Source organism: Camponotus vicinus, unplaced genomic scaffold (genome assembly GCF_025532165.1).
Source record: "Camponotus vicinus isolate PSW18456_S1 unplaced genomic scaffold, iyCamVici1.0 SCAF_7, whole genome shotgun sequence".
Lineage (NCBI taxonomy): Eukaryota > Metazoa > Arthropoda > Insecta > Hymenoptera > Formicidae > Camponotus > Camponotus vicinus.
The window spans coordinates 14340500-14355685 of NW_028141979.1; the positions used below are offsets into that span (position 1 = coordinate 14340500).

The 15186-nt window shown below is 34.5% G+C and overlaps 2 protein-coding genes across 5 annotated transcripts in view; one reads left to right on the plus strand and one right to left on the minus strand.

Annotated features, from left to right (window-relative positions):
• Positions 1–15186, plus strand: part of LOC145974535 (putative multidrug resistance-associated protein lethal(2)03659) — a 338604-nt gene that overhangs the window by 44911 nt on the left and 278507 nt on the right. The window lies entirely within an intron of this gene.
• LOC145974539 (odorant receptor 13a-like) overlaps positions 1–15186 on the minus strand; it is a 42449-nt gene that overhangs the window by 11528 nt on the left and 15735 nt on the right. The window contains exons 2-5 of the mRNA XM_083104442.1: positions 5378–5663; positions 5155–5254; positions 4663–4773; positions 2423–2578 (exon numbers count right to left, since the gene is read on the minus strand). Of these exons, the coding sequence (XP_082960568.1) occupies positions 2423–2578; positions 4663–4773; positions 5155–5254; positions 5378–5663 (653 nt within the window). The remainder of the gene's footprint in view (positions 1–2422; positions 2579–4662; positions 4774–5154; positions 5255–5377; positions 5664–15186) is intronic.

The window sequence follows — 15186 nt, forward strand, 5'->3', positions numbered from 1 at the left end:
CAACAGTTATTATTCGACAGTGATTAATAGTGATTAATGATAGAGTCATTAGTAAATTTCTCGTCTCATCGAGTGAGTAAATAAATGTGATTACGTTAAAGTTTATAAAAGAATACAGTTCATGAAAGAAAAAAAACTTTCAGTTAATAATTTAGTGTGGATTTCTTGTCTTTTGCAACGTGATATCTACGTTAAATTTGAGAACGTACGATCTATCGGAAAATTCATTTCTCCTTCAAGCAATTACAGCAATACATCAAAAGTAATCGAACAAGGTAATAATAACTATTTTTTGACGTTATGTGAAAACAGATCTCAGGAAGTCAGAGGGACAGTGTGTCAAAGGAAATTCGTGAAAAGAGAGGGGTTTTTAGTGGGTAGGGAGTACCGAGTTGGTAATTCGACTTGGTACTCGAGTCCCACATAACTCACCGGACCGACCGGTGAGTATGCATAAAATGCATTTTCCCCTCGTAAAAAAAAAAAAAAAAAAAACCACGGGTAAGTGAGCGAATGAGAGAGAGAGAGAGAGAGAGAGTGAGAGAGAATGTATGTATTCGCATGTATGTCCGTGCATAGTATAGCGACCAGCTGATCGCCGAAGGCGCCCCGCGTGAGCGCCCGCGTCTGACGGTGAATCACGCCACCCTTGCCTGCCTCTTGTATTCGACCCGTCATACGTTAACTACTACCTTTAATAATTCAAAAACTATGCTTTGCACGAAATTTTGCCAAAGGAAAAATCGTCTTAGAATTCGGTCAAGATTATGTTTTTGCAAAAACATAAAGTTATTCAGAATCACCCTGTATATATATACAGGGTGACCCATTTTAACTTAGGCAGCCAAATAACTCGAAAAATAAGCAAGATAGAGAAAAATGTTTTAGACAAAAGTTGTATGGTTTTGAGGGGGCCATAAGATGGTATCATTGGTTTGACCTTGAAGAGTCATTTGAAGGTCACGTGAAGGTCACTTCAATTTTTTTAAATGGAATACCCTATATATTTTTATACATTCTTGTAGCTTATTTCGAGAGCTTTCCAAAACACTATAATTAAGTACCTTTCCGTTAAGTACTTTTTGAGTTATGATGCTTGAAATAATTTCTTAATTTTACATAAACCGTAAAATATCTTATAAAATATTCATTTTTCGATTATCTTACCTTAATACTTTTATGTACAAAATAATGAGAGGAATCAATTGGTGTAAAGAAAACACATAGTTGTTTTTAAGAAAAAATATGGAATTGTTAATTGCAAATTACATATTTTTTCTTCGAAACAACTATGTGTTTTCTTTACACCAATTGATTCCTCTCATTATTTTGTACATAAAACTATTAAGGTAAGGTAATCGAAAAATGAATATTTTACAAGATATTTTACGGTTTATGTAAAATTAAGAAATTATTTCAAGCCTCATAACTCAAAAAGTACTTAACGAAAATGTACTTAATTATAGTGTTTTGGAAAGCTCTCGAGATGAGCTACAAGAATGTACAAAAATATATAGGATGTTCCATTTAAAAAAATTGAATTGACCTTCACGTGACCTTCAAATGACTCTTCAAGGTCAAACCAATGATACCATCTTATGGCCCCCTCGAAACCATACAACTTTTGTCTAAAACATTTTTCTCTATCTTGCTTATTTTTCGAGTTATTTGGCTGCCTAAGTTAAAATGGGTCACCCTGTATATATGTACATATATATATATATATATATATATATATATATATATAATACTAATAAAATAAAATATGTTAATAAAATGTTATTGAATTTTAATCTTTCTTTAAATGGAAATTTTAAACATTATTTATTTAGCTATGTAATTAAAATTTGAATTTTTTGGAAACTAAACGTTTTTCTGTACGTTCATATATATATGTAGTATTTGAGTAAGGGCTATGTACTTGCAAAATTTTATTAAAATTGGAACAAGAGATACGGAAAGTCTAGCCAACAAAAATTCTGGGCTTCCTTGACAGGTATAAATCTAAGGAGGAGGAAACACAAAGCAAATCAGCGATAAATTTAGGGCAGAAAGATATAAATTCCTCTTGCAAAACAATATAAACTTTCCGTATCGCTCTAGGTTAAAACGGATTTCTTTGGCACTTGATGCTGAACTCTAATAAAAGTCTCTTTTTGAATAATATTAATCAAAATCCCAATAAGTAAATTGTTATTATTAAAATTACGATTCAACTCTAACCTGTTGTTAATAATAATCGAAAACAAATATATTAAATTTTCTTTTGCATTTTTTTGCTTCTTATATCTTCATTTAGAGTCTTATCCTTTTTTCTGATATATTCCTTATAACTATATTATTTAATTATAACTATATTTGTGTGATAAATTATTCTTATGAATTTTTATGCTTAAAAACAAATATTGTTTCGAATACTTACATCTGTAAAACTGTTCAAAGAGAATACGTAAAATCTGGCAGCTGTTAAATATAGCATGATTTGACCATGAATCATACATATCAGTAAACATTTTTTGCAATTTAGTGGCATTTCATACCAATCGCATTGGTAATACGCATCTTGAACATTTATACTCTAAATGAAAACAATGGAAATAATTGAATAATACAGATATTATCTGAATATAAAAATACTTATCATCAATAATGTAAAATGAAAGATACAAATCCTATTAATATTTTAGTAAATCTATATTTGATTATATGTATGTCAATTTTAAGAAACTTATATTAAAAAGATATGTTATATTGAAATCAATTTAAACCAAAATTGAAGGCTCTAATATTTTACAAATAGAAGAAACGGATTAATTGAAAGTCAAGCGCAATAATCGAAGCGCAATTTATTTTCCTTTTAAATATGATTTATTAACTATTTATATTCGTATGTTTCAATCTCTTAATTTGAATCATCAACAATTCATCAAATAATTCATAAAAGTAATGCATAAAGTAATAATACATACATCGACTATAAAATTGAAAATACACATAAAAATACACATAAAATTAAAATAAAGAGTATATATATATATATATATATATATATATATATATATATGTATATATATATACAGGGTGTCCCATTTTATTTTTGTCAGTCAAATATCTCGATATTACTTCGTTAGAAAAAAATATTTCAGACAAAAGTTGTATGGCTTGAAGGGGGCCACAAGATGGTGTCATTAATTTGAATAGTTACTTAAATAGTTACTTGAAGGTCACCTTCAATTTTTTAAATGGAACCGCCTACTTTTTATTGCATATTCTTGCAGCTCATCTCGAGAGCTTTCCAAAACACTATAATTAAGTTAGTTTTCATTAAGTACTTTCCGAGTTATGAGGCTTGAAATCATTTCTTAATTTTACATAAACCGTAAAATATCTTGTAAAATATTCATTTTTCGATTATCTTACCTTAATACTTTTATGTACAAAATAATGAGAGGAATCAATTGGTGTAAAGAAAACACATAGTTATTTTAAAGAAAAAATATGTAATTGTTAATTGCAAATTAGATATTTTTTCTAAAAACGAATATGTGTTTTCTTTACACCAATTGATTCCTCTCATTATTTTGTACATAAAAGTATTAAGGTAAGATAATCGAAAAATGAATAATTTACAAGATATTTTACGGTTTATGTAAAATTAAGAAATGATTTCAAGCCTCATAACTCGGAAAGTATTTAACGAAAACTAACTTAATTATAGTGTTTTGGAAAGCTCTCGAGATGAGCTTCAAGAATATGCAAAAGCATATAGGGTGTCCCATTTAAAAAGTTGGAGGTGACCACGTGACCTTCAGGTGACTCTTCAAGGTCAAACTAATGGCACCATCTTATAATTTATATATTTATATTGTTGCGTTCGCTGAACGATATATATCAAATGCGCACGACACAACCAATCGGCACTCGCGGATCGCGTTAAATAACAAGACATTCTTTGGAGTAATGGAAAACTTTAATAGAACATAGAACACAAATAATGAATTATAACAGGAATTGAACTCGATAACGATTCGTAAACTTAACCGCGTCCGAATAGCTTGACAGTTATCTTTTGACTCCAGCTGACCATCGTTGTTGAGGAACAACATTTTGACAACGCGCACGGAAACGATCTTTTTCTGTCGACGTACTTCTCGCCGATAGAATATAACGAGTGGCGAATACATCCGCAAGGAAAGGATGCGGGGACGCAACGCACTATATTTATATATAATTATATATATATATGTATATATGTATTAGAGGCGTGCAAATCTGCACTCCCGCTCGTTCCCGACAGCGAGACTGGATTCTCGAGACTCAGATTATCGGGAGCGCTGTTATCGAGAATAGAGGCTCGAGAACGAGCGAGTCCCAAGTCTCGATGCTCTATTAGACGGAGTGGGGGTAGATTTATATCCCTACTCCGTCTAATAGAGCATCGAGACTTGGGACTTGCTCGTTCTCGAGCCTCTATTCTCGATAACAGCACTCCCGATAATCTGAGTCTCGAGAATTCAGTCTCGCTGTCGAGAACGAGCGGGAGTGAGAGCAGATTTGCACGCCTCTAATATGTATATATATATATAAAATATAAATTTTTCCTCTATACACATACGAAGGATTTGTTTCTCGATTTAACATCATTGCTTATTTCTATCCAACCTGTTGAGTCAGTTGATCACCAATTAAACAGTATCCAAAAAGCATAACAAGCGCAATAACCGCAAAAAATATAAAAGTGCAACAAGTTGCCATTTCTGAAACCTGCAAATTCTAACAAATATCAACAATTATTTAAAATACAGAATATTTCCTAAATCGAGATTTTTTGATAATTATTTTGTTAACAATTTGAACTCAATCTCTTCCTAACAGAAAATTTACTGTAAACTACTATTTTTAATCATTAATTACATGAAGAATATGAATGCATTTATAGAATATAAATGCACTTATATTCTTATTGAAGAAAAATCCTCTCTAAATTAAAAAAAAAATAATGTAGTAAAAATCACGTTATCAATTAGAAATTAAATTAGACAACTTCCTAAAATATTATTAGACTGTACTTTGTAATAGTGCTATTAATTAAAATTTTCATAAATTAGGTTATTTTATAATAATAATAAAAAATTTAATAATAATAATACATACTATTATGACATAGTACATTGAAATAGCCAATACAACACTATTGCCAAGAAGTTCATCCAAAAGAATTAAATTGAAAATATTATCCACAGATTTCGCCATCCTTTCATCGGCATAGTATTTCAATAAAATCATACGAATAAAGAAATAAATTAAGCATAAGAAAAGATATATAACTGTGTATTATTAAAATTATATTATAAAAATATAACTATAATATTTTTACCATATTATTTTGAGATGCATTCGAACAAAACTACGAATTCTGTTTACAACTATATCTTGTGAGTATGTTCTGACATTTTTGATGCGGTATGATAAAATGGATAATTCGCCACAAATGTGGAACACTAAAATAACTAATAAACAAATCGCCGCCATATGACAGATAGATGCATAAAACATCGGGAATAGATATAAATACATTATTATATATGTATAACTATTAGTAATGTCGAAAAATGTATGGACTCTGTAGGGTAACATAAAAGATTCTGTATCGTTATATAACACTGAAAAAACCATTAAGAGAATAAAAAATATTGCCTATAGTAAAAAAGTAAATTTATGTGTACTATATAATATAGTGTACTACTGTGATCAAAAAGTATCAGGACTGGTCCAATAAAAAGTAAACTATGAATTTATTTATCCAAATTTATTTCGTTCTTTCAAAATAATTTCCTCTCACTGCAATACACTTATGCCAATGTTTTTTCAATTTTCGAAACATATTTTATAGTCGATTTCAGATATAGCCTTCAGAATACGCACGATTTCTTTTTTATCAACTCAAAACACCCATACAGCACAGAAGCTTGCAGTAGCATTGTTGCAACATTGCACATTGCAATATGCAACAAAGATATTACAAAGACATTTTACAATATTATATTAGCAATATTGCAGCAACGTTTTAAAATAACGAAAATATACAGGGTCCAAAAGTACCGGGACCCTTGAATTTCGATAAATATACATTTTCGTGAAAAATGTTTCAAACAAAGTAAGGCTTTAAGTTACACATTACATAATAATAGTAGTATGACCTCGAATAGTACCGTCAAGGTCACATAAAAATCACTTTGAATTTTTTAAATAGAATCCCCTATTTTTCATATTCTTGTAGCTTACATCGAGAAAATCCTTTCCAAAACACTATAATTAAATTATTTTTCATTGAGTACTTTCCGAGTTATGAGGCTTGAAATAATTTCTTAATTTTACATAAACCGTAATATATCTAGTAAATCCAGGTAACACATATTCGTTTCAAAAACGTTTCACAAATGTTTCTTTGAAACGTTTCATAACCGACTCTTGAAAACGTTTCTGATTAGTTAAAATGTCCACTTGAAAAACGTTAATTGACATGTTTCTTTTCTGATAAAAAAAAACGTTTAAAAATGTTTAAAATACATTTAAAATACGTTTTTCCTTTTATTTATTAAACGTTTGTTTTCTCATGGACTTAATAAAATAATGCAATAATTCATACACACTTTCTAAAAGTGAATCAGTATATTATCAGTGTAAACAGTAAATAGAGTCACAAGGCCACCTTGAATTTTTGAAATGGAACCCTCCACTTTTTATTGCATATTCAAGGTGGCCTTGTCGTGACCTTGGCGACGCCATCCAAGGTCAAACACATGGCCCCAGTAAATAGACCTTTTTACACCCTACAACTTTTGTTTGAAACAATTTTTTTGTAAAACCTATTTTTTGTGATATTTCGAGGTCCCGACTTTTTCGAACATTCCGTATGCCGTAGCGATGTAATTACACGTTTCCGACCCCAGGTTCATTTGCAAAAAATGATTCTTATGGTGCCCCCGACAATCTCTGAAAATTTGTCGATTGAATTTCCGAACACCCTGTATATACAGGGTGATTCTGAACAGACGTTTGTCTTTAAAAAGATAAATTGTCGAGTTTATTCTAAGACGATTTTCCCTTTACCAAAATTGTCTACGAGGCTTAGTTTTTAAATTATTAAATAAAATAGTTCGCGAATTACGGAACGAGTACAAGAGGTAGACAGGGACGGCGCAACTCACCGTCCGATACAGGCGATCATGTGGGGCGCGCGACGCGATCAGCTGATTGCTGCACACAATGAGTGTAACAATCAGTGTGTGTGTGTGTGTGTGTGTGTGTGTGTGTGGGGTGTATTTATGCACGCGTATCCACACATGCACCGTACTCTCTCTCTTTCTCTCTCTCTCTCTCTCTCTCTCTCTCTCTCTTTCTCTCTCACTCTCTCACTCACTCACTCACTCACTTATTCTTACCTTAATAATGAGATTCTTCATACTGCTGATAAATAGCAGTGCCCAGTGTGTTGCACGATAATAATCGTCGTCGACGAGACGTCGTTTCTTCAACAAGCAGTCTGACACAAATAAGCGAAGTTTTTTCTTTCATCACTTTCGACACTTTTACAAATTTACTCGCGCACTTAATCACTCACGATTGATAAAAGGAGGAATTTACCAACGGTTACGGTACGAATTTAATAAACGGTTAACGCATTTAATTATTAATTACACACTCGATTAAAGAAACGCGTTAACAGAACGCGATACTCGATGCAAAGCGCGCGACGCGACGACCGACGACAAGCAGGTCAGGTTAATACTAGCGCCTCTAGCGCTGCCAAACATAAACGTGTAGCATTACGCGCTAGTACTAACCTGACCTGCTTGTCGTCGGTCGTCGCGCGCTTTGCATCGAGTATCGCGTTCTGTTAACGCGTTTCTTTAATCGAGTGTGTAATTAACAATTAAATGCGTTAACCGTTTATTAAATTCGTACCGTAACCATTGGTAAATTCCTCCTTTTATCAATCGTGAGTGATTAAGTGCGCGAGTAAATTTGTAAAAGTGTCGAAAGTGATGAAAGAAAAAACTTCGCTTATTTGTGTCAGACTGCGTGTTGAAGAAACGACGTCTCGTCGACGACGATTATTATCGTGCAACACACTGGGCACTGCTATTTATCAGCAGTATGAAGAATCTCATTATTAAGGTAAGAATAAGTGAGTGAGTGAGTGAGTGAGAGAGTGAGAGAGAAAGAGAGAGAGAGAAAGAGAGAGAGTACAGTGCATGTGTGGATACGCGTGCATAAATACACCCCACACACACACACACACACACACACACACACACACACACACACACACACACACACACACACACACACACAGATTGTTACACTCATCGTGTGCAGCAATCAGCTGATCGCGTCGCGCGCCCCACATGATCGCCTGTATCGGACGGTGAGTTGCGCCGTCCCTGTCTACCTCTTGTACTCGTTCCGTAATTCGCGAACTATTTTATTTAATAATTTAAAAACTAAGCCTCGTAGACAATTTTGGTAAAGGGAAAATCGTCTTAGAATAGACTCGACAATTTATCTTTTTAAAGACAAACGTCTGTTCAGAATCACCCTGTATACAGGGTGACCCATTTTAATTTAGGCAGCCAAATAACTCGAAAAATAAGCAAGATAGAGAAAAATGTTTTAGACAAAAGTTGTATGGTTTCGAGGGGGCCATAAGATGGTATCATTGGTTTGACCTTGAAGAGTCATTTGAAGGTCACGTGAAGGTCACTTTTTTAAAATGGTTAATTTTTTTAAATGGAATACCCTATATATTTTTGTACATTCTTGTAGCTTATTTCGAGAGCTTTCCAAAACACTATAATTAAGTACCTTTCCGTTAAGTACTTTTTGAGTTATGATGCTTGAAATAATTTCTTAATTTTACATAAACCGTAAAATATCTTGTAAAATATTCATTTTTCGATTATCTTACCTTAATACTTTTATGTACAAAATAATGAGAGGAATCAATTGGTGTAAAGAAAACACATAGTTGTTTTTAAGAAAAAATATGGAATTGTTAATTGCAAATTACATATTTTTTCTTCGAAACAACTATGTGTTTTCATTACACCAATTGATTCCTCTCATTATTTTGTACATAAAACTATTAAGGTAAGGTAATCGAAAAATGAATATTTTACAAGATATTTTACGGTTTATGTAAAATTAAGAAATTATTTCAAGCCTCATAACTCAAAAAGTACTTAACGAAAATGTACTTAATTATAGTGTTTTGGAAAGCTCTCGAGATGAGCTACAAGAATGTACAAAAATATATAGGATGTTCCATTTAAAAAAATTGAAGTGACCTTCACGTGACCTTCAAATGACTCTTCAAGGTCAAACCAATGATACCATCTTATGGCCCCCTCGAAACCATACAACTTTTGTCTAAAACATTTTTCTCTATCTTGCTTATTTTTCGAGTTATTTGGCTGCCTAAGTTAAAATGGGTCACCCTGTATATATAGGGTGTAACTAAAAAAGCGCTCACGGAGCAAATAGCGTTGTTCCTGATTAAAAATTGAGTCGAAAAGTCTTGAGTCATTTTTTTCTATAAGGCTTAATAAACAGTAATTATTAAGTAAAGTTGCTCCAATAAGTACTGACCTTTAGCTTCCTTGTCGAAACGCTTTTGGCGAAGGTGGTCTCATTGTAACATAATGGCGGCGCACGGCGAAGTGGTGATTGGAAAGAGGAGGAGCCTTCGCCGCGCGCCTACACACTCATCGTTCCTCCCCTCCCTAATCACCGCTTCACCGTGCGCCACCATTATGTTACAGTGAGACCGCCTTCGTCGCCGCGCGCTTCTATTCACGCGCATTGGCCGATCTTCTTTAATTAATTTTTTGTTAATCATTGCGAATATCGTAAAACAGTAGAGGACCTTCCTTCTTAATTTGAGCCAATCTACCTTCACACTTTGAGACCGCGAAAAATTTCCAGACACCCTGTATATATATATATATATATGTATATATATTATATACATATATATATATATACACAAGGTATATATATATATATATGTATATAAATATATATATATATATATATATATATATATATACAAGGTATATATATATATATGTATATAAATATATATATATATATATATATATATATATATATATATATATACAGGTTATCCCATTTTAACATGGACAGTGAAATATCTCAAAAACTAAGCCCAGCAAACAAAAATGTTTCAGACAAAAGTTGTATGGTTTCGAGGGGGCCATAAGATGGTACCATTGGTTTGACCTTGAAGAGTTATTTGAAGGTCACGTGAAGGTCACTTCAATTTTTTTAAACGGAACACCCTACATATTTTTACACATTCTTGTAGCTCATCTCGAGAGCTTTCCAAAACACTATAATTAAATACCTTTTCGTTAAGTATTTTTTGAGTTATGAGGCTTGAAATAATTTCTTAATTTTACATAAACCGTAAAATATCTTGTAAAATATTCATTTTTCGATTATCTTACCTTAATACTTTTACGTACAAAATAATGAGAGGAATCAATTGGTGTAAAGAAAACACATAGTTGTTTTTAAGAAAAAATATGGAATTGTTAATTGCAAATTACATATTTTTTCTTCAAAACAACTATGTGTTTTCTTTACACCAATTGATTCCTCTCATATTTTTTCTTCTTTCTGAGATAAGCTACAAGAATGTGCAATAAAAAATAGGGGGTCCCATTTAAAAAATTCTAGGTGACCTTGCTCTGACCTTGTCGACGCCACCCAAGGTTAAACTCATAGCGCCAGTAAATAGATCTTTTGAAATCCTACAACTGTTATCTGAAACATTCTTTTCTGAAATGCTTAGTTTTCGAGATATTTCACCGTCCCGGTACTTTTTATACACCCTGTATATATATATATATATATATATATATATGTACAAATTATATATTTTACCAGATGCGGTTTGCATGTGCGCTCTGGTTATTAAAATATTTATTTTAGAGACGATTCGTGAGCTGATTATTCAAAAAAAGACTCAGAATTAAATTTTTAGAGAATTTTAATTCGTGTGCTGGTTATTCTGAAAAAAATCCAGAGACGATTTAATTCGTGTGCTGGTTATTCAAGAAAAATCCAGAGGCGACTTATTCGTGTGCTGGTTGTTTTTAAAAATATCTTCTTGCAGAAGCGGTTTGCATGTGCGTTCTGGTTATTAAAAAAAGATATTTTATACCAAAGACGGTATAACTGTGTACTGATTGTTTTTAAAAATATTTTGTAACGATGCACCCCTTGCACCCCCTTAAAAAGCATCGTTTTCCTGGCATGCGATCCCTCGGAAGCTGCCGCCCGGCAGAACACCCGCCGGGCATAGGCAGGGGCGCGGTGCGCCCACCTTTTTTTTAAAACAAAGACACAAACGGCTTTAAGCCGTTAGGCTAAAACCAGCCGAACACCGCCGAGCGTAACCGATGTGGCCCGAGCCGCCGGCCGGCGAAAGCCCGCGTTCGGCGCACCTCCCGAACCCCTCCGAACGGGCCCGACCGCACCGTTTCCGAAAACCCGTTCGGAAGGGGTAATACCGCCGCGTGCCGACGCGGGCAATTAGCCGGTATAAAAAGGCGACATTTCGGCAGCTAATCACCCATTTTCCGATTCCGCTCACGCAAGTGAAACGACTCCGAAACATAGACCGCTTCTAAGAAATAGCCAACACTCAAGATCCGGAGGTAGAGAGAACTCTTCCTCCATCGAGCACTCTCGATTCTTGATACGGCTCATTCCATCTAATCACTCTCCGACCGAAAGTACGAATCAGAGCGAACTCAGGTTCGATCGAGGGATCTCGAAATCTCGGTCAGAATATCCAATCGCCTAACGCCGTTGCATAATAACCACGTAGAGAGGAGAACTACCTCGGACGAGACGTTCTCGTCGACACGGCGGAAACATCCTATCTCCCGGAAACATCCTATCTCCCGGAAACATCCTATCTTCCCGGAAACATCCTATCTCGAACTAGAAATTATCCGCACATTTCCGAGAACAACACGCTTACAATCCGCGATAATATGCGGGTGCAAAATACTCGTTTGTTCGTTCGCCCGCACCCGCATATTATCGAGATAAACTTCATTACATTCACGCGACACAAGCACGCACACACACACACACACAACTCGCTGCGCTTACACGCATACATACCCGCCTGCGACGCGCCGCGTGTATACCCGTACACCCACGTTTGCGACTCGTTGCGCTCCCCGCACACACACAACACGCTTACAATCCGCGTAAAAAATTAAAAAACGGGGCTAGACCGATCGCCCAGACGCGCGACAAAAACGAGACACGCGCTACGTCAAACGGTCATTGACCGCGCTAAATTGTAAACACACGCGGTATACGCGCATTCTACGGTGCGAACCCACGTCGAAGCGTGGGGTTAATTGTGCAACTCGCTGTGTTTACACGCATTCGCACAGCACTGTCACACCGTACAATCACACCGCTGTATCAGATAATTATACATTTATATTGCACATTCGCATCGCACATCTAGACTATACGAGCACAACGCACCCCGTGCATTTGTACTGCGCATTCACGGCTTGCATTTACACACACACACACACACACACCCTCTCACTTTTGTTTTTGTACACATACAACACGTGAATAAACCATTTCTTTTATTTTCTGACTTGAACACCGAGAGTAATTTTTAAGCTTGCTTAAAAGAAAACCGAATCCTGATCCCGGCTGCGATTATCCGCTGGCGTGCACGGAGGTCGTCCGTGACACACTAATCCCATATATTTCGCTTCGTTCACAAGCACCGTATCCATTATGGCCTATAATAGATTTTACAAACTTTCGTGCTGGTGTATCACAGATAAAATTGTGAATTTTTAATTTAAATTTTGTTTCATTAATTATTAATTCAAATTAAAACAAGAAAAGGCTTAGGACCGTGGCGTAGGGTGGTAGTACGGAATGACAATTCAAAAAATTAATAATTCTAAGACAGAACCACGAATGTTAAAAAGTAAATTTAATAAGGAAAAATGTCTGTCAGAGAAAATATTATTTAAAAACAGTTAATAGACAAACGCACGTTTCGATCTTCTACAAATCCTTTTCAATGTCGTACAAAATTACAAAGGTAAACGCTGTAGCTTAAAACAAAGAAAGTCAGAAAGATCTTAACAACAGTTAAAAAACGCAAGAAATAACGGTCGATATTACACTCGGTGGAAAACGCATATATTAATAAAATGTAAAAAAATGAATGGCTATAAAATGCTGTAAAGAGAGCACAGCTTACCTCGCTATCAAACTTCAAAACGCTAAATGAGATCGGAGAGAGAAGACGTCTGATTTTTAACTTCCCTCGATGAATTCGTCCGAAAATAAAAAATTAAACGATGTCCAAAAAATAAAAGTCGTAGTGATAAGTCGTAATGATAAAATTGAAAGATATAGTTCAGTGATAAGTCTCTCTAAAATCCAATCTGTCAAGGCGCGTCAACGAAATTTTGAAAGTAACGGATAACGAGGTTTGGCAGCCTGTAAAAAGAAAGAGAACAAAGAGCAAGCACAATCGAGACAACACTTTATGCCAAAAATAACACAAAACTTATCAACAATTTAAAAAGTTTTTAAAACTGCAATTGAAATAAATAATAATTCAGAGAAAATTGTCAAACGCAGTAGAAATACGTGCTGGCCTGTAAGCAAAAATCAGGTCGAGAAAGCCAAGACAAAAATAATGAAAAGATGTGAAAACGAGGTCGAGACAAGACTGGATGTGGCAGAAGAAAGTAGCGAAGGAAAGGAGTAAGGAAGGAAACCCAAAAAGGAACAAAAAAAGAGGGGGGAAGGAAAGATGACGTAAAATTAGGAAGAAGATGCAGGGGAGCGGGAGGTTTTGAAACAGAAAGACATTTATTAATGATAGGGAGATAGGAATCATCCAACAAAGAAGTATCACTTTGGATATTTAAACCATTTTTTTGTTGGCAAATATGCAACATCTCAGAAACAAGCCTTTTTTTGTAAGAAGGTTCTTGGTCTAATATTGTCGTATCCTCCCAGTTGAAATTATGCCACAACAACCTATGCATCGAAACTACTGTAAGATCATCAGACGATTTGTTAATATTCGAACGGTGTTTTTTTTAATCTGGTAATTAAACGCCTACCCGTCTGCCCTACATACGATGCGTCACAGTCATTACAGGCAATCTTATAAATAACGTTAGATTGATTAAATTTAGGCAGTGGATCTTTGTGTAATAAGCTCATTTAATTTATTATTAATTGAATATGCTAATTTAAGACTGCTATTGTGTAAAGTCGTATAAAACCTTCTAGGGATGCCTTTAATGAAAGGAATGACAAAAAAACGTGGATTATGGGATGGAGGGGAAGTGGGAGGTAAGCTACAGTTGCTATTAGAAATAAGAAATTTAAGTCTGCGGAAAATAATTCTATGTATGAAATGGATAGGATAATCATTTTTAAGAAGGATGTTAATAATATAGGAAAGATTTTTTTCATGAAATTTCTGCTCGTTCTCCTGACTTGATACCTCTTGATTTCTTTCTCTGGGGAATGATCAAGGATATTGTGTACCGAGACGTCCCAACAACACGGGAGAATATGAAGGAACGTATCATCAATGCGTGTGCAAGTGTTGCTCCGGAAGTGATAGGCAGGGCTAGGCAATCCTTCATTATGCGTATAGACAAGTGCATTCAGGTTGATGGACAACATTTTGAGCACATGTTAAAATAAATTAAGTGAAAAAAAAGTACTGACTTTGCCACTACAACTTATTCTCCTTGAATTTCCACCTCCATCATTTAATCATAAATTTTTGAGCCGAAGGTCATTCGAAGGTCATGTTATTACACATGGTTGAACGCGTTTCGATGTCAGCTTCCTCGTAGTGAGCAAGAAAATAGGTAGTCCCATTTAAAAAAACATTGCTACCACCGAAATCTCAGAAGATATGACCTTTGGATGACATTCAAAAACTTATTTTCCCTCTTCAAATGCAACAACTTTTCCATATGACATTTTTCTGTATAATCAATAATAACCAAATTATTCGGGGTGGCAGAGTTAAATGGACCATCCTGTACACACACACACACACACACG